Here is a 21282-nt window from a genome sequence, read left to right as displayed (position 1 = left end):
ACTTCATAGAAACGTCATAGAGTCTAGGCTTGAATTAATTCAAAATAAACAAACAAACAAACAAACAAACAAAAAAATAAATAAAAATAAATAAACTATATTCTTTTTACTAAACCAGTATTATGAAGAAAAATAAATAAAGCTTCAAGTCTTTCCCTTGCCATACCCTGTTCTTCAAGAATATCACGTATTGCATTCTCTCCTTCCATTTCCTGCCAGTGTATTCTACTATCATCATACTTCTTACACACAAAAAGCACATGTTCTACATCTTCTTTATCTTGACATTCTATGCATAAGCCATTGCTAGAACCTATTATTTGTAAGGTAGCATTCAATCCTGTGTGACCTAATCTAAATCTGGTATAGACCACTTCTTCCCGTCTGTATAAACTCAGTGAAGTAACCCTTTTCCCGGTCACAGTCTTCTGTGATTTATGATAATGTCTAGCATTAACCTCAGCCTCCCATTCAGTTTGCCATCTTTGCATATTTTCAGACTTAATTAGAGATTTAGCTTCACCCTTCCCCAGTGGGACATTAATTCCTATACATTCGTTTTTCAGCATCTTTTTCGCAATTTTATCAGCCTCTTCGTTTCCTGTTATACCTATATGAGCTGGAACCCAACAAAACTGAATATTGATTCCAAGGTTCCTGAAATGCAATAGTAAATGTTTAATTTCTATAATCAAATCTTCTCTTGATGAATGACCTGTATCTAGGCTATGAATAGCTGCCATGGAATCTGTACAGATCACAGCTCTCACTGGCTTAACCTCTTCAATCCACCTTAGAGCTGTTATTATCCCAGTCATCTCAATAGAGTATACTGAAAGAAAATTATTTAACCTATAGCCATCTCTTTTATTAAATTCTGGAATAAACAACCCAATCCCACAATGACCATTTTGTGGATCTTTTGAACCGTCTGTATAGATTTTAACATATCCATAGAATGTTATAAAATTTTATATAACCCTGGCATTATGCTGCAAAACTTTGTTCATTAGGATACTCTCCTTCCAACAGTTCACTGTTAACCTGTGGTGATGGAAGAATCCATGGGGGAATAGCACTCAGAGCCAGTGATGGACTAAATTTCAGATCTTTAATTCCATACTGTTCTGCTATACTGTTGATGTTCCACCCAAACCCTTGTGATTTTGTTTGATATTCCCAGCAAACATTAAGAACTGAACTTGCTGGATTATTAATACTTCCCAGCAACCTAACCCAGTATGTCAAAGACAATTTATCATACCTCAAACTAAGAGGAGATTCCTCCGATTCTACTAATAAAGCACACGTAGGGGTTGTTTTTATAGCTCCTAAAGCAAGTCTTATAGCTTTGAATTGAATCCTCTCAATTTTCCTTAAAGAAGTTTTGCATGCTGAACTATAAACTATACATCCATAGTCTATGGTAGATCTTATTAAAGCTTTATATATATACATCAAAGACTGTTTATCTGCTCCCCAACACTGTCCAGTTATCATCCTCATTAGATTTAGAACCTTTTTACATTTGGTTTCAATATGGTCTATATGATGTTTCCATGTAAGACGTTCATCCAACCACATGCCCAAATATTTAAATTTCTTCTCTCTTTCAATTGATTGATTGTACAACATAACTGTATACCTATCTGGGACCTTCCCAAGATCTTCATAAACTGTTTTGTTATTTTATTGCATCCCCCCGGCATAATGTATGTTGGTGTTTTGTTTTTATGTTCTGACTGCCTGTCTGTGAATGTTGCATATCTTAAATAAAGACTTAAATAAGGACTTAAATAAAGACTTAAATAAATAAAAAATTTAAAATTTAAAAAACATGTATTTGTTTCTACTTTATTGGGTGGTTCTCCCGAGTGGGGGTGCGCGTGGCAGAGTGCCCCCGCGGCCACCAGCGGTACTGCAACTAAAATATTATCCAAGTAAGAAGCTGATAACAACATGTCTTTTGTCCAGTGGTGGAAGAAGTATTCACATTACTGCAGTAAAAGTACTAATACCACACTGGAAAATACTTTGTTACAGTGAAAGTCCTGCAGTGAAAATGTCCCTTAAGTAAAAATGTTAACATCTGAAAAGCATCTGCAGACCAGTAGGTGGCGTTGCTACGGCGATACGCTCCACTAAAGGCACATGCAGCACAGACAACGGCTCGACGTTAAAGCACAGCACACATTACAACCATTTCACCACAATGTGTGAAAAACTGTCTCTGTCTCTACACACTGCTCTCTACTGTTGTCTCTCTACATACTACTCTCTACTGCTGTCTCTCTACATACTACTCTCTACATACTACTCTCTACTGCTGTCTCTCTACATACTACTCTCTACTGCTGTCTCTCTACATACTACTCTCTACTGCTGTCTCTCTACATACTACTCTCTACATACTACTCTCTACTGTTGTCTCTACATGCTACTCTCTACTGTTGTCTCGACACTACCACTCTCCTGTTGTCTCTCCACATACTACTCTCTAAACTCACTCCACTGTTGTCTCCTCTACATACTCACTCTATTGTCTACATACTACTCTCTACTGTTGTCTCTCTACAACTACTCTCACTGTTGTCTCTCTACATATTACTCTCTAACTGTTGTCTACATACTCACCTCTCACTGCTGTCTCTCTACATACTACTCTCACTGCTGTCTCTACATACTCACTCTCTACATACTACTCTCACGTTTCCTCTCCATACCACCTCTACTGCTGTCTCTACATACTCACTCTCACACTACCTTCCTGTACTTTCGTCTCTATAACTCACTCTCTACTGCTGTCTCTACATACTCACTCTTCCACTACTCTCTACTGTTGTCTCTTACATACTACTCTCAACTGTTGTCTCTAAATGCTACTCTTACTGTTGTCTCCGACATACCACTCTCTGCTGTTGTCTCTCCACATACTACTCTCTACATACTCACTCTCTACTGTTGTCTCTATACATACTACCTCTCACTGTTGTCTACATACTACTCTCACTGTTGTCTCTCACATACTCACTCTCTACTGTTGTCTCTCTACATATTACTCTCGACTGTTGTCTACATACTCACTCCACTGTTGTCTCTATACCACTCACTTACTGTTGTCTCTCTACATACTATTCTCTACTGTTGTCCGCTACATACCTACTCTCTACTGTTGTCTCGCCACATACTACTCTCTACATACCACTCTCCTGCTGTCACTCTACATACTACTCTACTGTTGTCTGCTACATACTCACTCCTCTACTGCTGTCACCCACACACACTCTACTACATACTACTTTCTACTGTTGTCTCTACCACACTACTCTCTACATACTACCTCACTGCTGTCACCTCCATACTACCACTTCACTCTTGTCCGCCACCACTCCTCTACATACTACTCTCTACTGTTGTCTCTCTACATACTACTCTCTCCTTTTGTCTCTCTACATACTACTCTCGTTGTCTCTACATACTACTCTCTACTGTTGTCTCTACATACCACTAGCTACTGCTGTCTCTCTCATACATACTCTTACTGCGTTCTCTTCATACTACTCTCTATATACTACTAAATTCAATTCAAATTCACTATGTAGCTTTATTAGCATGACTGGGGGTACAGTGTTGCCAAAGCACAAGCAAAACAGCATAACAATTTTACAGTAACCAATTACTAGAACATATTACAGCATTAGGGGAAAACAGTAACATGTAACATGAAAATGCTGTATGCACACATTCACTTTTTTTTCGCACCACACACATATGCATGCACACATACACACACACACACACACACACACACACACACACACACACACACACACACACACACACACACACAACTCTCCCCCACTACACACACATACATAGACAGTCTATGTATTACAATACATTGGACTAATACAGACATTAGGTCGGGCATTGTGGCGAGGTGTCCGACTCACTGTCCCTCATGTCATGGCACGAAAATATCCTTTTCTTATCTTATATAAGCCCCCTGTTCCAGACCTCACGGAAGCAGCCAGCTTGGAGAACGAGATTGAACAGCTTTAGAAGGGCCTTCTCCAGCTCGGGGGTGCTATGTTTCAGCATTTCAGTCCTGATGCAACGTATTTGGCAGCCAGCGGAGCAGTCCGTCCTTCTCCTAGCAACTGGGCCAGTTTATCACAGTCTTTAAGGGAGCTAAAATTTGCAATTTTGTTTGAAAATTGTTGAAAATATCCTTTTCTTATCTGTTCAAACTTTGGACAGTATAGGAGAAAGTGCATCTCTGTCTCAACCTCACCAGTCGTACCGTGACCACAGAGCCGCTGCTCTCTTGGAAGCCATGCTTGTTTGTAGCGGCCTTTCTCTACGGCAAGGCTGTGGTCACTGAGCCTGTACCTGTACCTGTCTTTCTCTACGGCGAGGCTGTGGTCACTGAGCCTGTACCTGTACCTGTCTTTCTCTACGGTGAGGCTGTGGTCACTGAGCCTGTACCTGTACCTGTCTTTCTCTACGGTGAGGCTGTGGTCACTGAGCCTGTACCTGTACCTGTCTTTCTCGACGGTGAGGCTGTGGTCACTGAGCCTGTACCTGTACCTGTCTTTCTCTACGGTGAGGCTGTGGTCACTGAGCCTGTACCTGTACCTGTCTTTCTCTACGGTGAGGCTGTGGTCACTGAGCCTGTACCTGTACCTGTCTTTCTCTACGGTGAGGCTGTGGTCACTGAGCCTGTACCTGTACCTGTCTTTCTCTACGGTGAGGCTGTGGTCACTGAGCCTGTACCTGTACCTGTCTTTCTCTACGGTGAGGCTGTGGTCACTGAGCCTGTACCTGTACCTGTCTTTCTCTACGGTGAGGCTGTGGTCACTGAGCCTGGACCTGTACCTGTCTTTCTCTACGGTGATGCTGTGGTCACTGAGCCTGGACCTGTACCTGTCTTTCTCTACGGTGATGCTGTGGTCACTGAGCCTGTACTTGGTAAGAATTTATCTCTGCCTTGTATCTCTGACGGTGGAGAGGTACTCTGCCAATTCATAATCTCTTTTTAGTGATAAGTAGTTTTCTAATTTGGATTGTGATTTTGTTTGATCATCCCAATGTTCCAGATAGTTTTTCTTACTTTGATTCATAATTTGTTTGACTTTGATGTGATTTTGGGAAGCAGTGCTGGTTTGAGGTGGGGTTAGTGTATTAGTTAACTTCAGGATCAGCTGACAGAGGGGACTGGTTTCAGGGCTGACCTCTTGGGTTGTGATTGCTTGAAACTTTATGGTATTTTCTGTACTGGATTTCAGATGTAGCCAGAATTTTAGTGATCTTTTTTGTACATTTAAAGCCAATGGGAATCTGCCTAATTCTGCCCTGCATGCATTTGTGGTTGTTTTCCTTTGGACCCTGAGAATATTTCTAATACATTCTGCATGCAGGGATTCTATGGGGTGTTTATCCCATCTAATGTAGTCAAGCTTACTGAGTGGACCCCATATCTCACATCCATACAGTGCAGTCGGCATGATGACACTGTCAAAATTTTGCACCAGATCTTAATTGGAATTTGTATTTTACTAAAATTCCTTTTGATGGCATAGAGAGCTCTACGAGCTTTCTCTTTTAGTGCATTCACTGCAAGGTCAAAGCTTCCTGAGGCGCTGAGTTTCAGGCCGAGGTAATCATAACATTGTGAATGCTCTAGGACCGTGTTTCCTAGAGTGAAAAGATGTCTGGTTGCCTGGGATCTGGCTTTCTTCTGGAAGATTACAATCTTGGTTTTTGCCAAATTAACTGTCAGGGCCCAGTTCTGACAGAAGGTCTCTAGCAGATCCAGGTGCTGCTGTAAGCCTTGTTTGGAGGGCGAGAGCAGCACCAGGTCATCTGCAAAGAGCAGGAATTTAACTTCCGTATTGTTGAGGGGAAGTCCAGGAGCTGTAGATTGTTCCAGTAACAACGCTAGCTCATTAATATAGATATTGAACAGGGTAGGACTCAAGCTACAGCCCTGTCTCACCCCACGCCCCTGAGTATCTGCCAAGTATTCTGTTCTGCTGTTATCAATTTTCACAGCGCATTTGTTGTCCATATACATGGATTTGATTATACCATATAGTTTACCCCTTACACCGCTTTGTAAAGTTTTATAAAATAATCCATCATGCCAAATTGAGTCAAATGCTTTCCTAAAATCAACAAAACAAGCAAAGATTTTACCTTTGTTTGGTTGAATAACATGTTTGTTGATTAGGGTGTGTAGGGTGTAGATGTGGTCAGTGGTACGATGTTTTGGTAAGAAGCCAATCTGACCTTTGCTCAGGACATTGTGTTCAGTAAGGCAGGCCTGTAGACGGGCGTTTAGAATACAGCAGAAAACCTTCCCCAGGTTACTGTTCACACAGATGCCTCTGTAGTTATTGGGGTCGAATTTGTCTCCACTCTTAAAGATGGGGGATATAAGCCCCCTGTTCCAGACCTCAGGGAAGCAGCCAGCTTGGAGAACGAGATTGAACAGCTTTAGAAGGGCCTTCTCCAGCTCGGGGGTGCTATGTTTCAGCATTTCAGTCCTGATGCTGTCAGGTCCACATGCTTTCTTTGGTTTTAGTTTATGGAGTGTGTGTGCTAATTCCTCTTGGGTGATTTCATAGTCAAGTGGGTTTTGATTGTCTTTTATGATTTTTTCAAGGGAATGTAACTTTTGTGTAATGACTTGTTGGCCAATTGTAAGATTATCTGATGGGATTGTGTTGTAAAGGTTTTCAAAGTAGTTCCTCCATGTTTCTCCGTCTTTCAGATGTGTGTCTTGGTTTTGGGTTTAGGTTATTCCATTTTTCCCAAAACTGATTCTGGCTTATTGAGGTTTCAATTTCTTCTATGGTTTCATTAAAGTGTGTTTTTTTTCCTCATCAGTTCACACTCCTTGTCAAACCATTTTTCTTTGTGGGTTTTGTTTTTGGGTTTAGGATTACCCCTCAAGAGATTAGCTTTGAGGGCGATACTGTGATATAGTTCATTTATTTGATTTACTGCCATAGTTACATCTGCCTGATTTGGAGTGAATGTTGTTACTAAAAAGTTGTTAATAAGATTAGTAATTTCAATTGAGCTAGCTGCTTTGGTGAATTCAGACACACTGTCAGATGTCCATTTATAGGACAGATTGAGTTTTACAAGTTTTTTAGTGTCTATATTTTGTATTTCCTGTGTTCTTTTCAGATATACATTTATCTGGCAGTGGTCTGAAAGTGGTAACTGTGGTCTTACAGTGAATGCGTTAATGGAGGAGGGGTCCATGTCCGTAATTGCGTAGTCGACTACACTAGACCCAAGAGCTGAGCAGTATGTGAACCGGCCTAATGAGTCCCCTGTCATCCTACCATTCAGAAAGTACAGGCCTAGGCCTCGACACAGATGCACTAGCTCTTTACCATTTCTATTAATAACAGAGTCAGGGTTGTGTCTAGATTTCATCTGATTTTCCAAGATTGGTGATGTAATGAATTTGTTATCTTTCGCACTTATTTCGACTATTTCATTTTCCAAACCTGTTCTAGCATTAAAATCCCCACATAGCAGCACATTGCCCTGAGCCTGGAAATGGCTGCACTCTGAGTTAAGGTCAGTGAAGAACTCTTCTTTAAAGTACGGTGATTCTGCAGGTGGGGCATACACTGCACAGATGTAGAGGTCATTTTCATGACTTATAACTCCTTTATTCAGCTTTAACCACACTCGAGTTGGTTCTTTCTTTTTGACTAATAGATATGGTATCAGACATTCTTTAAACCAGATTATAACACCCCCTGAGTCTCTGCCATGTTTGATGTTTTTGTATTTTAAAGATGGTAAAATAATTTCTTTATAGCCTGAGGGACAGTGAGTACTTAAATCTGTTCTACACCAAGTTTCCAATAGTACAACAATGTCATGGTGTTTGATACTGAGTAGAAAGTCAGAGTTAAGACTTTTGGCTCCAAACATTAATGAATGAAGCCCCTGGATGTTCCAGGAGGTTATGGAGAATGATCTCGTCATGTCTATTTTGTATATTCTTGGTTATTAAGTCATTGAAAGAGAAATTAAAAAGAAAGAAATAGTCACAAATAAATACATATGGGTATTCTTCCCTTACCCTTTTTTTTTTTTAGCCTAATTTCTGGAAGATGAGGTGAAGCAGTTGTCTCACTTCTCCGATGTCGGTACAGACTGGGTGTTTATTACCTTGGAGTATGTCTGAGTAGGTTGTGTGGTGATGTAAAGCTCCACAGCAGTGGCAGTTCTCCTCATGTGTACTTGTGGTGTTGGAGGTCCTTGCATGAGGGCATGGTTCAGCTTGGTCGGGTTCGGTATTATTGAGCTGGGGTCTGCTGGTTTGAGCTGTCTTGGGCTGAGTACTGCTAGCCTGGGCCTTGCTGTGTTGGGCACTAGTTGGTTGGGCTGGCCTGGTCATGGTTCTGCTGGGTTGGGCTCCACTGTGCTGGGCTCTGGTTGGTTGGGCTGGCCTGGTCATGGTTCTGCTGGGTTGGGCTCCACTGTGCTGGGCTCTGGTTGGTTGGGCTGGCCTGTTCATGGTTCTGCTGGGTTGGGCTCCACTGTGCTGGGCTCTGGTTGGTTGGGCTGGCCTGGTCATGCTTCTGCTGGGTTGGGCTCCACTGTGCTGGGCTCTGGTTGGTTGGGCTGGCCTGGTCATGCTTCTGCTGGGTTGGGCTCCACTGTGCTGGGCTCTGGTTGGTTGGCTGGCCTGTTCATGGTTCTGCTGGGTTGGGCTCCACTGTGCTGGGCTCTGGTTGGTTGGGCTGGCCTGGTCATGCTTCTGCTGGGTTGGGCTCCACTGTGCTGGGCTCTGGTTGGTTGGGCTGGCCTGGTCATGCTTCTGCTGGGTTGGGCTCCACTGTGCTGGGCTCTGGTTGGTTGGGCTGGCCTGGTCATGCTTCTGCTGGGTTGGGCTCCACTGTGCTGGGCTCTGGTTGGTTGGGCTGGCCTGGTCATGCTTCTGCTGGGTTGGGCTCCACTGTGCTGGGCTCTGGTTGGTTGGGCTGGCCTGTTCATGGTTCTGCTGGGTTGGGCTCCGCTGTGACGGGATTGGTTGGTCTGCTGATGAGAGGGCTGGGCTCCGGGGTGGGCTCTTTGTGTATTAACTTTGTTGAGTTGGGGTTTCTGTTGTCTATTGTGGGGCTGGGCAGCCTGACTGGATTGGAAGTGTGAGGGGACTCTGCCCAGAGTTGTGTCTTTTATGTCCTTTGCTAGTTGTCTCACTGCATTAGCATATAGGTGCACATGGTCATAGAGATGTTCCTCTGACATAGATGGGTGGTGGGAAATGTCGGTGTTTGGGATCTCTGAGCAATATGAAGATATTTTTTGGTTTATCTTGTTGATCAGGTCGTTAGGAAAGTCTTTTCTGGGGAGGAGTGATGAAATTATTATGTTTGCCATAGGGAATTCTTCATGGGCCTTCTTTGCCACCATTTTTATAGATTCTGCTACGGCCTCCCTTTTGGATCTTAGATTGTTTGTTCCAGTATGAATTATGATATTTTGTGGATCTATTAGAGTGGATGGACAGAGTACAGAGGGGAGGGAGGGAGGGTGTGGCAGAAGGGGGAGGGGTGTGGGCTTTGGGTTCTCTGCTGCTGTCACTGTAGAGGAGACATCCTCAGCCAGGATTTTAAGTTTAGGAAAGTCTTTTTCAAATTTCTGAAGGCTTGCCTCTGATCCCTGGATCATCACCTTTCCATTGTTGTACAGGTTGATGTTAAATTTGGGCTTAGAATCGAGTTAGAGTTGTCTCATTACTCTGTTCCCTGCCATTTTCCCTGCCAAGTCTTTGTTGGTGGAACTTAGGGCTTGGTGCCATGCTTCTGGATGGTTTGTAAAGAATACAAGATCTACTTTTATTTCCTTATCATTTAGGACAATGGAGTCTGATACCAAGGTTTCTGGAGAGTCTCTTAGTACGTGGTCCTTGTATTTCTTCCTTTGAGCTTCACTAGTCACTGTGGCTGGGTAGTTGACTTCACTAGTCACTGTGGCTGGGTAGTTGACAGTAAGGCTGCTGAGGCTCCGCCCCCTAAATGTATCCATTTCTAACTGTCGACAATATGGTGATGGCTCTTTCTTCAGCTCTTATCAGAGGTAGCTTAATAGCTTATGGTGCTAAATCAGTCAAATTTGTGGCTTACCTCTTAGTTATTTTGATTAATCTGCTGTTTTTGATGTCCTTTTAGTGTCCTTGTCCAGGATTGTTGTCGCAGGTGTCTCCTTGTCTTGAATGTTGTTTGGATTGTCCTTATATATTCCTTTGTTGATGTGGATGCTAAAATGTTAGCTAGAATATGTCCAGATTTCTGTTAACTGGAAATATTTAAAATCCAGGGGAGGTTTTCTCAAACTAACCTGCTCAGTTTGTTCCTGTAGGCTTCACCTTTCTTTTCTTCTATATGGTCTCTTTAAACTAGACTCTTAACCAATAAATATATACGAGGAGCTCATATCTTGCTGCATCTCTCTCTCTCTCTCTCTCTCTGTTGTCTCTACATAGTACTCTCTACTGCTGTTTCTCTACATACTACTCTCTACTGCTGTCTCTCTACATACTACTCTCTACTGGTGTCTCTCTACATACTACGCTCTACTGCTTTCTCTCTACATACTACTCTCTACTGTTGTCTCTCTACATACTACTCTCTGCTGTCTCTCTACATACTACTCTCTACTCTCTACTGGTGTCACTCTACACACTACTCTCTACTGCTGTCTTTTTCGCCTATTAGAAGTTCTAATGTGATACAGTCTAAGAAATATCTGTGGTGTTAATAACAGTTGTACACATTATCCACAGCACTTTATTGAAAGCTGTATTTCTGTTTATTTACATTTTGCATTATGGGACCTTAATCTCCGCTCCATAGTACATTCATCCCACAGATATAAACAACATGAATTTGAATGCATTTCAGCTGTAAGTAACTTTATGGAAAATATTGACAAAAGTGACGGTTTGAATGCAAGTATTAATACTTTGAAATGTTATTTTGTCTGCGTTGGTAACACTCGATTGTGAATTGTTTTGGTTATACTGACAGTTAATGTTAGATATGTATTTATACTATACATACACCATCAAATAATACAACAAAATGAACAAAATATTTGTCACATTAAGAGCTCTTATGCTATGAAACTGAAAATACTAAATAAATACACGGACGTATAACATCCAAACTTTACCCAAACAAGACATTTCTTTATGATGTTACGTCATTTATTTAATCCTATGAAAGGACAAGAAATATTTAAGACCTTTGTTCTGTAATGTAACACTTTCAAGGCCTTATTTTTAGAATACTAAACCTAAGACTTTTTTAATACTTTTTAGACCCGCGGGTACCCTGAGAGGGGTGTGATGGGGTTAGGGTTAGATGGGATATAAGAGAGGTGTGATGGGGTTAGGGTTAGATGGGATATAAGAGGGGTATGAGGGGATATCAGAGGGTTTAGGAGGGGCATCACAAGGAGAGTTGGTAGAAAAGGCATCCGAGGATTTGATAGTTTAAAAGGGTTTCAACACATTCTCACTCCCATCGCGTCAAAAAGCAATGCTTGGTCAGGTGCCTTTGGCGTTTGTTGTTGACACAAAAAGTCTCCCTTAGCGTCACATTTAGACTCTCTGGGTCCTGCGTATGTTTAACTGATATGCAGCACAAGAACGGGACAGTTAGGTTTAGGAAACTCTCTACTGTTGTCTCTCTACATACTACTCTCTACTGTTATGTCTCTACATACTACTCTCTACTGTTGTCTCTCTACATATTACTCTCTACTGCTGTCTCTCTATATACTACTCTCTACTTCTGTCTCTCTACATACTACTCTCTACTGTTGTCTCTCCATACTACTCTCTACTGTTGTCTCTACATACTACTCTCTACTGTTGTCTCTCTACATACTACTCTCTACTGTTGTCTCTACATCATTGTAGTTTGTAGTTTGTAATATTGACATTCTGTTGAAAATATCACAGATTCATGCCCCCCAGGTATTGATCCTGATAGCACTATACAAGTGGATGAATCTGAAAATGTTTTCTGCAGAGTAACATGTACGACTAGTAGTATTCCAGTTATAATCAACAATAGACCATACAAAGTGGCGAATCCCATAAGTAATAAGAAGTTGACTGCAAACATAGTCAATTTAGCATCCAGTTCACGTCAGCCACAGCCTGTCCCAAAAAATGAGATGGTGTCTGTTCCTCGACTCAGATCAGTTAGATCAAAGGTAACCAAGAGAGGTGCAATACTTAACAACCTAATTGGAATTAAAACTACCACTGCAATGATAGAACAGAATAGGAAAATTAGATGTGGACTATTAAATATCAGATCTCTATCTTCTAAAGCAGTACTAGTAAACAAATTGATATCCGATAATCAAATTTATCTATTCTGTCTTACTGAAACCTGGCTGGGCCATGAAGAATATGTTAGTCTAAATGAAGCCACTCCTCCCAGTCATATTAATACTCAAATTCCTAGAGGCTCCGGCCGAGGAGGGGGAGTTGCAGCCATCTTTGATTCAAGCCTGTTAATTAATCCTAAACCTAAACTAAATTATAACTCTTTTGAAAGCCTTGTTCTTAATCTTCAACATCCAACATGGAAATCAGTACAGCCAATTATATTTGTTGTTGTCTACCGAGCACCAGGTCCATATTCTGAATTTTTATCGGAAGTCTCTGAGTTTTTATCATCTGTAGTCCTAAAATCAGACAAATTACTTATTGTAGGTGATTTTAATATCCATGTGGACGTTGACAACGATAGCCTTAGTACTGCTTTCAACTCACTACTAGATTCAATTGGTTTCAGTCAGAGTGTTCATGAGGCCACGCACTGTTTTAACCACACCCTCGACCTTGTGTTGGCATATGGCATCAAAATTGAAGATGTATTAGTATTCCCGCAAAATCCTTTATTATCAGACCACTTCTTAATAACTTTCGAATTCTTAATACCCGATTATACGAAATTAGATAAAAGCTTCTACACTAGATGCCTATCTGACAGTGCTATAGCTACATTTAAGGAAGGTATTCCAACAGCACTAAACTCATTACCATGCTTTAATACAACAGAGGACCTTTATGTAAACTTTAGTCCCTCTCAAATTGACAATTGTGTAAATGGTGTTATGGCCTGCCTACGGACTACTTTAGACTCTGTTGCTCCCCTCAAAAAGAAGACGATGAAGCAAAGGAAACTTGCACCTTGGTATAGCTCCCAAACTCGTAAATTAAAGCAAATCTCGCGAAAACTTGAAAGTAAATGGCGTTCCACCAAACTGGAAGAATCTCGTTTGGATTGGCAAGACAGTCTGAAAACCTATAGGAAGGCCCTCAGAAATACTAGATCAGACTATTTACTCATCATTAATAGAAGAAAACAAGAACAACCCAAGGTTTCTTTTCAGCACTGTAGCCAGGCTGACAGAGAGTCACAGCTCTACTGAGCCATCTACTCCTCTATCTCTGAGTAGTGATGACTTCATGAGCTTCTTTAATGATAAAATTATAACAATTAGAGATAAAATCCATCACCCTTTGCCCTCAACTTCTAACGGTTCACCTTTCAACGCAGGACTCCTAGAAAGAACGACTAGACCTGACATATACTTAGACTGTTTTTATCCTATAGACCTTCAACAATTAATGGTAAAGGTATCTTCAGCCAAGCCATCTACCTGTCTCTTAGACCCCATCCCAACGAGGCTACCCAAAGAAGCATTACCCGTGGTTAACACTTCAGTACTAGATATGATCAATTTGTCCTTATTAACAGGTTATGTAACGCAGTCATTTAAAGTAGCTGTGATAAAACCTCTTCTGAAAAAACCCACCCTCGATCCTGAGGTCTTAGCAAACTATAGACCTATATCTAACCTTCCCTTTCTCTCCAAAATCCTTGAGAAGGTAGTTGCTAATCAGTTATGTGATTTTCTCCATAGCAACAGTTTATTTGAAGACTTTCAATCAGGATTTAGAAAGCATCATAGCACAGAGACGGCACTGGTGAAAATTACTAACGACGTTCTAACTGCTGCAGACAGAGGACTTGTCTCCATTCTTGTTTTACTAGATCTTAGTGCTGCATTTGACACTATTGACCATACCATCCTGTTACAGCGAAGGAATCGCACTAAGCTGGTTTAAGTCCTATTTCTCTGATCAATCTCATTTTGTTAATGATAAATCCTCCAAGTACGCTAAAGTTAGCCATGGCGTTCCACAAGGCTCAGTGCTTGGACCTATTCTATTCTCCTTATATATGCTTCCTCTTGGTAATATTATTAGGAAACACTCAATTAACTATCACTGTTATGTGGATGACACAGAATTATACTTGTCAATCAAACCAGACGAAACTAGTCAGTTAGCTAAACTTCAAGCATGCATTAAAGATATAAAGTCCTGGATGACCTACAATTTTTTGATGTTAAACTCTAACAAAACTGAAGTTATTGTGCTGGGCCCTAAACACCTCCGAACTTCATTATCTAAAGATATAGCTACTCTGGATGGTATTGTCCTGGCCTCCAGCACTACTGTCAGAAATCTAGGAGTTATTTTTGATCAGGATATATCCTTTAACGCCCATCTAAGACAAAGCTCAAGAACATCCTTTTTTCATCTTCGTAACATTGCCAAAATTAGGAATATCCTGTCTCAAAACGATGCTGAAAAACTAGTCCATGCATTCGTTACTTCCAGGCTGGACTATTGTAATTCCCTACTGTCAGGTTGCTCAAATAAGTCCCTTAAGACTCTCCAGCTGATCCAGAATGCTGCAGCGCGTGTTCTGACAAGAACTAAGAAAAGAGATCATATTTCTCCCGTATTAGCTTCTCTGCATTGGCTTCCTGTAAAATTCAGGTTTGACTTTAAAGTCCTTCTTCTGACATACAAAGCCCTAAATGGTCAAGCACCATCCTATCTAGAACAACTCTTAGTACCTTATTGTCCCACTAGAGCACTCCGCTCCCAGAATGCAGAGTTACTTGTGGTTCCTAGAGTCTCTAAAAGTAGACTGGGGGCCAGAGCCTTCAGCTACTAGGCTCCTTTCCTATGGAACCAGCTCCCAGTCTGGGTTCGGGGGGCAGACACCGTCACCACATTTAAGAGTAAACTGAAAACCCTCCTCTTTGATAAAGCTTATAGTTAGGGATTGACGAGTTGCAGCGTCCGCCTAACCCAGCCCACCTGCTTCTCTTCGTAGTCATCAGATTTATTTATCATATAATCAATAATATAGTGAGAGTAGAGGGAGGCAGGCCAGTACAGCCCGATCCGGCAGGGGAGAGTTCAAGCCCGATCCGGCACCTCTCTCTAAGCTAACCTGCCTGTCTTAGTTATGCTATTATAATTCTAGACTGTCGGGGAAGTTCCTTCCTTCCTATGAGACACTGAGCTGCTCTCTCATCTCTGTTTTCACTTGTTTCCTTTTGTATGCATCCTGTATCAGAACTGCTTGTTACTAACCTAGCTCTGGGGAGTTAACTCCCCGGAGTCCTTATGTGTCTTCTTTGCAGAGCTATGCCGAGGTTTCTTCCTAAAAGGGAGTTTTTCCTCGCCACTGTCGCAACAGCCACTGCTAATGCTTGCTCTTGAGGGAATTACTGTAATTGTGGGGGCTTTGGAAATTATAGAGTGTGGTCTAGACCTACTCTATCTGTAAAGTGTCTCGAGATAACTCTTGTTATGATTTGATACTATAAATAAAATTTAATTGAATTGAATTTTCTTCCAGCGCCGCGGTGGAGCAGCTGACACTGAGAGACACTGACCAAGCGTCAGTATTTTATGAGTTGGGAGTGAGAAGGGGTTGAGGGGACAGATGCTAACATCTGATCAGAAATACCTGATAAACTGGCCACACAGAATATGCAGACGCAGAATTTTAAACAAACTAAACTCATAATGTTAACACATCTCCACTCAAATCAGAAAAACAGTAAACGCTAAATTCTACAGATTTCATCCTGGATCACAGCTAAAGAGTGTAAAATAAATCCACACATTCAGTTTGGGTCTGGTGATCAGAAATATCTGATGAATCAGCTGTTCCGTTAGCGGGTATCAGAGATGGGTATCACCCCCAATTTCCACCGGTTACGGAACGGCTCCGTCCTAGCTCCGTCCCGGCTCCATCCCAGCTCCGGCGATCCGCAGCCCCTGGATGGAAACTAACTGGTAGTGGTTTTGTGGTTCTATTCTATGTGAATTTGTGAGATCTCGTGGGTCCTCGTGACTTCAGCTGTCAGTCATGGCCGCAGCCGTTGCGCAACAAATCCGGACGCAGCGGAGCCGATCCGCAGTTGGTGGAATTTCGGTGTTAGTGGGTATCAGAAATACATTAGGGGGTATCAGAAATATATTAGGGGGTATAGGAAATACATTAGGGGGTATTGGAGGGTACAGACGAGGCATGGAGCCGGCTGCAGGATCAGAGACTGGAGATGACTCAACATTGACTCCTATATTTAATAAATAAGAAAGGACCAAAGAGCAGCATTCAGGCAGTTTATAATACACCTGGTCACCTGGACGTCCTGTCAGAGAGAGAGGAGAAGACAAGGCAGCGAAGAGACAGCTCTGATCTCAGTTCGTAGTGTGATGAGTAAAGGGACTCTTGGATGTTCTGTCGTTAATCTTCCACATTTTATCCGGACCAACACTTTTGGTTTTCTGGTCCAAGTCAGTGGCTCAGCTCGCAGGCCGATGGCTGAATGCATTTCAACAACAACTTGTACATACAGTAACACTACTTCAAATACTTCATATATTCTCTCATCAGGTAAAAAACACTTCTTCATATTTACATCTGTGTGGGCGGATGAACTCTGTGATCCAAACATCTGCAGCGCTTCAGTCACTCACTCGTTTTTTAACGTATTTTTATTTTAAATTATTTCGAACTCCTCCTAGGGGGTTTATCGTATTTCTCTCATTTTTGGTTGGAATAATCCTCCGACTGATGTCACCTTAAATTGCAAAAGAGTTTTCGATAGCTAGAATGATGATGTCATTGGTCATGTTTTAGGCCCTTTACAGGTATGGGACCTTTTGAAACTCCTCCAAGAGGATTTAAAGCATCCTTCTCAAACTGGGCCAGCAGCATGTGAAGGTGTTTGGGATGCCGGCGTGGCACGGCGCCCTTCCGTAACACAGGAACCCTTCACTTTACATTTTCCAATCTGCCTGAAACTTGACATACCTGATAAGAGTCCAGACCAGGGCCCCGTTCAGCCCCGACACCATGATACAGGGGGTGTTGAACACCCTGCTGTGAGCGCTCTGCCTTTTTATTACCACCAGTTTACAGACACGTCTCTGCTGATTGGCTAGCAGGTGTAACTAGATCTGATTGGCTAGCAGCTGTAACTAGGGCTGGGTATGGGACTAAAATGTTTGACACCGGTACCGATACCAATACTGTGACTTTGATCCCGGTTCCTAAACGATGTCGGTATGTTTCAGCCGTCTCTGTAACGGAGACTTCTCTTGCGTGTCTCTACGCCGTGTGACGTCATACAACTCAGAGGAAATGGGCCCTTTAACCTGGAAACCATAGCAACACGGTGACACCGTTTAGAGCTAGAAGGTGCGTCCAATCAGACAGGTTACCTGGAAACACTCTTCAGAGACCTTTTGTTCTGATGCTAAGATATAGATTTAAAGAAGAGTTTGGAGTGCAGGCTGATGTTTGGATCTTCAGGTTTTGGTCCAGCAGTCGAGTCTGAACTCAGTCTGAAAACATTTGAATTAATTTCATTTAATTCACAATATTGTTCTGTTGCATGTTCAGACCTCCACATCCTGTTCCACACGGTAATTATCCAAAACTGAAACGGAAATAATCAGTGAGATGTCGGTGACATCACTGCAGCCAGCTGGAGCTCAGCAAAGACTTTCAGAAGATTATCTTATTATATTATCTAAATCTGATTTTAAATAAAAAATACATCTCAACCCAAACTCTAAAGAGTTGGTCTCAGACTGGGTCAGACACGACTGCAGCGTGTCTGTGTGTGTCTGTGTGTGTGTGTGTGTGTGTGGGTGTGTGTGTCTGTCTGTGTGTCTGTGTGTGTGTGTGTGTGTGTCTGTGTGTGTCTGTCTGTGTGGGTGTGGGTGTGTTACATTAAAGTCCATATCATAAACTCCCAGCAGGGGGCAGCAGAGAGACACTTCTGTTTTACAAACACTTTGCTTCAGGTTCATGGAACACATTTTAGAAACACGTGTTGAGTTCCTGAGGTGGCTCCACCTGGAGGCTCAGCCTCCAGAACCATCCAGAACCGTGCAGAACCGTGCAGAACCGCCCACGGCGTCCCGTGACCCAGGAGGTCCAGGTCCGATTGGCTGCCCAAGGACCCCCCCCCCGCCCCGGCGTGCTGGCTGGGCGGCCGGCGGCTCAGACCGAGGACTCGCGGGCGGTTTTGGAGCGCAGAGCTCCGGCCCGACTCAGGAAGGGGAAGGTGGTACCGAGGCAGCCGGCGGCCACGGTGAGGCCCAGACTGGCCCAGGCACAGCAGATGGACCAGCCATACCCGTGGTCCACGTCGGCCGGCAGCCCGTAGATGAAGGGCGGGTTCCTGGAGAGGTCGTAGGTAACGCTGGCCGCGTACGTACACAGAGAGATGGTGCAGAAGATCCCTGAAGGAAACAGGAAACAGTAGTCTCTTATACCAAGCTCTGGCTCGCAAGGGCTGGCTACACCACAGATGCATTCTGGGATATGAGAATAAACTCTCTGGGGTGTTTACATTTCTTTAAACCAATCACAACGGTCGTGGGCGGGGCTAAACTCCGGACACAGCGATGGTGTCTCTGCTAAATAGTCTCAGGAAGGAACTGGTTCTGGTGGAACATTTACACCCCGCTAAAGAAAACTCCTCATCCAATATTACATGAAGTTAACTGTTGACACAATACAGTAATGTGAGCTATTTAAATCAGCTGATACATGGTTAAACCTTATTGGCTCTTACCAGCGTATCTCTGTGTGTACTTGGTCCACAACAATTCCACCAATCAGTCCCAAAACCTCCCAGTTAGAGAGGAAATGATCTAAACACATTCTTTATAAAACCTCCCAGTTAGAGAGGAAATGATCTAAACACATTCTTTATAAAACCTCCCAGTTACCTCACAGTTAGAGAGGAAATGATCCAACATATTCTTTATAAAACCTCCCAGTTAGAGAGGAGATGATCTAACATATTCTTTATAAAACCTCCCAGTTAGAGAGGAGATGATCTAACATATTCTTTATAAAACCTCCCAGTTAGAGAGGAAATGATCTAACATATTCTTTATAAAACCTCCCAGTTAGAGAGGAGATGATCTAACATATTCTTTATAAAACCTCCCAGTTAGAGGAGAAAGAGGAGATGATCTAACATATTCTTTATAAAACCTCCCAGTTAGAGTTATATTTTTTTTTTTATATTTTAATTTTTTTTTTTTTTTTTTAATTAATTTATTATTTTTTTTTTAATTTTTTTTTTTTTTTTTTTTGATAGTTTTTTTTTAGTTTTTTTTTTTTTTTTTTTTTTTTTTATTTAAATTTTTATTAATTTTTTTTTTTTATTTTTTTTTTTTTAATTTAAAAAATAAAAAAAAAATTTTATTTTTTTTTTTAATCCTTTTAATAATAAAAAAAAAAAAAAAAAAATTTTTTTAATTATAACTTAATTTTGAGAGGAGAGAGGTTATATTTTTTTTTTTTTATCTTCTCCCTTTTAGGGGAGGGGGGTGATTAAATTTTTTTTTTAAAAACCCCCACCTAGAGAGGAAATGTCTATTATCTGAATATTAGTCTGTATATATTGGGTAGGAGCTGAAATTACACTTTTGTTTATAGCTGTGGCTGGGATTAATAAAGGGAAGCTGTCCTAGCTTTAGTTAAGACCGAACAAAGTTTATTAATCATCCTGTTTCACACACGTGCTACATTAGCCTCCAGTGTTTCGGCAGGATCATAGAGATATACAGGATATTTGAGTTGAATTATTAACTAAACGCCTGTTGCCTAAGGTGCGTTCAAACCTCTTCTGTTGCCGGGGCAGTGGCTATCATTTAGAAACGGAATAGACACATAGCAAATGCTTTAATGTGCTGATTTTAATAAGTCATTTGATGGTTTTAGGTTGTGATTTAAAACTGGCCAGGGGCAGCCTGCTGAGCTAACTCTGGCTCATTCACAGTTAATGTGCTGCATATTAATAAGCACTCTTCCTGTCAGATAAACAAATACATAAAATGAAATCACTAGCTATGTTTCCATCCACACGTTTAAGTCCAAATTAAGTGATATCAAATGAAAAATGCCTTATGGAAACTGTAAAATTCGACTGAATTTCATGAATATCGACTCAAAGGAAATACGTTCGGTCTCATGGGATTTTCTCTTGATCGATATATACGCTTATGGGATAAACGCTGATGGAAACGTTATTTGCCGAATAAATAATGAATTGCGATTAAGTTTTAGGTCATTTCATGGTTGCAACCTGCCACAAAACGAAGAAGAAGAAGTTGTAGTTCATTTCCGCCCAGTATTTCCTCTCTGTTTGCACACATGACGGGCGTCAACAAAGACAGATGGAAGAGGACGAACGAGGAGACGAGAGACTTTCTGAATTTAATTTACGAGCAAAATATAACGGCTATTTTAGACAGCAAAAATATAAGAAATGTGCATCTGCATCTGCATCATCATAGCAATGTGTTGATAGCATTGTTTTCTTATTATAGCTCGATATGTCGCTATCAGCTGGCACATAAGCACTATTACAACTGGTGCAATACTGATCATTTGTTGGTAGATGGCACGATCCATTTTGTCTAGCAAAACTTTGTTCCAAAATGTCTGCTTGAATGTTGTGCGATTCAGTGCGAAAATGAACGGAAGCACCTTCAAATGTCTCAAATCAATTCGATATACCAATTTGACCGCAAAACAGCATGTGACGTCATTAGGCAACAGGTTTTTATTCACTTTAAAGCTGTTGGATGGAAACACACTTTCACACTCAGCTTTATTCACATGAGTTTTTTTTGCCGAACTTCAGATAATTCGATTGACAAGTGGATGGAAACTTAGCTAGTGTGTGTGTGAACTGTTAACATAAGCCTTATGAGTTTATTAGTTTGGAGCATGTTGAAGTGTTGTTGTAATACTCTGGTGTACCAGCAGAGGGCAGCAGCATCAACCAGATGGCCAGAGCTCCAGGTAAGGTCAA

At 41.6% G+C, this 21282-nt stretch overlaps 1 protein-coding gene across 1 annotated transcript in view; it reads right to left on the bottom strand.

The window, feature by feature from the left end:
- Positions 1–16499: 16499 nt before the first annotated feature.
- tmem178 (transmembrane protein 178) overlaps positions 16500–21282 on the bottom strand; it is a 39333-nt gene continuing 34550 nt past the window's right edge. Inside the window, exon 6 of the mRNA XM_039813861.1 lies at positions 16500–18691. Coding sequence (XP_039669795.1) covers positions 18450–18691 — 242 coding nt within the window. The 3' untranslated portion in view covers positions 16500–18449. The remainder of the gene's footprint in view (positions 18692–21282) is intronic.

Source organism: Perca fluviatilis, chromosome 1, assembly GCF_010015445.1.
Source record: "Perca fluviatilis chromosome 1, GENO_Pfluv_1.0, whole genome shotgun sequence".
Lineage (NCBI taxonomy): Eukaryota > Metazoa > Chordata > Actinopteri > Perciformes > Percidae > Perca > Perca fluviatilis.
This window is presented reverse-complemented; position numbering and strand designations above follow the sequence as displayed.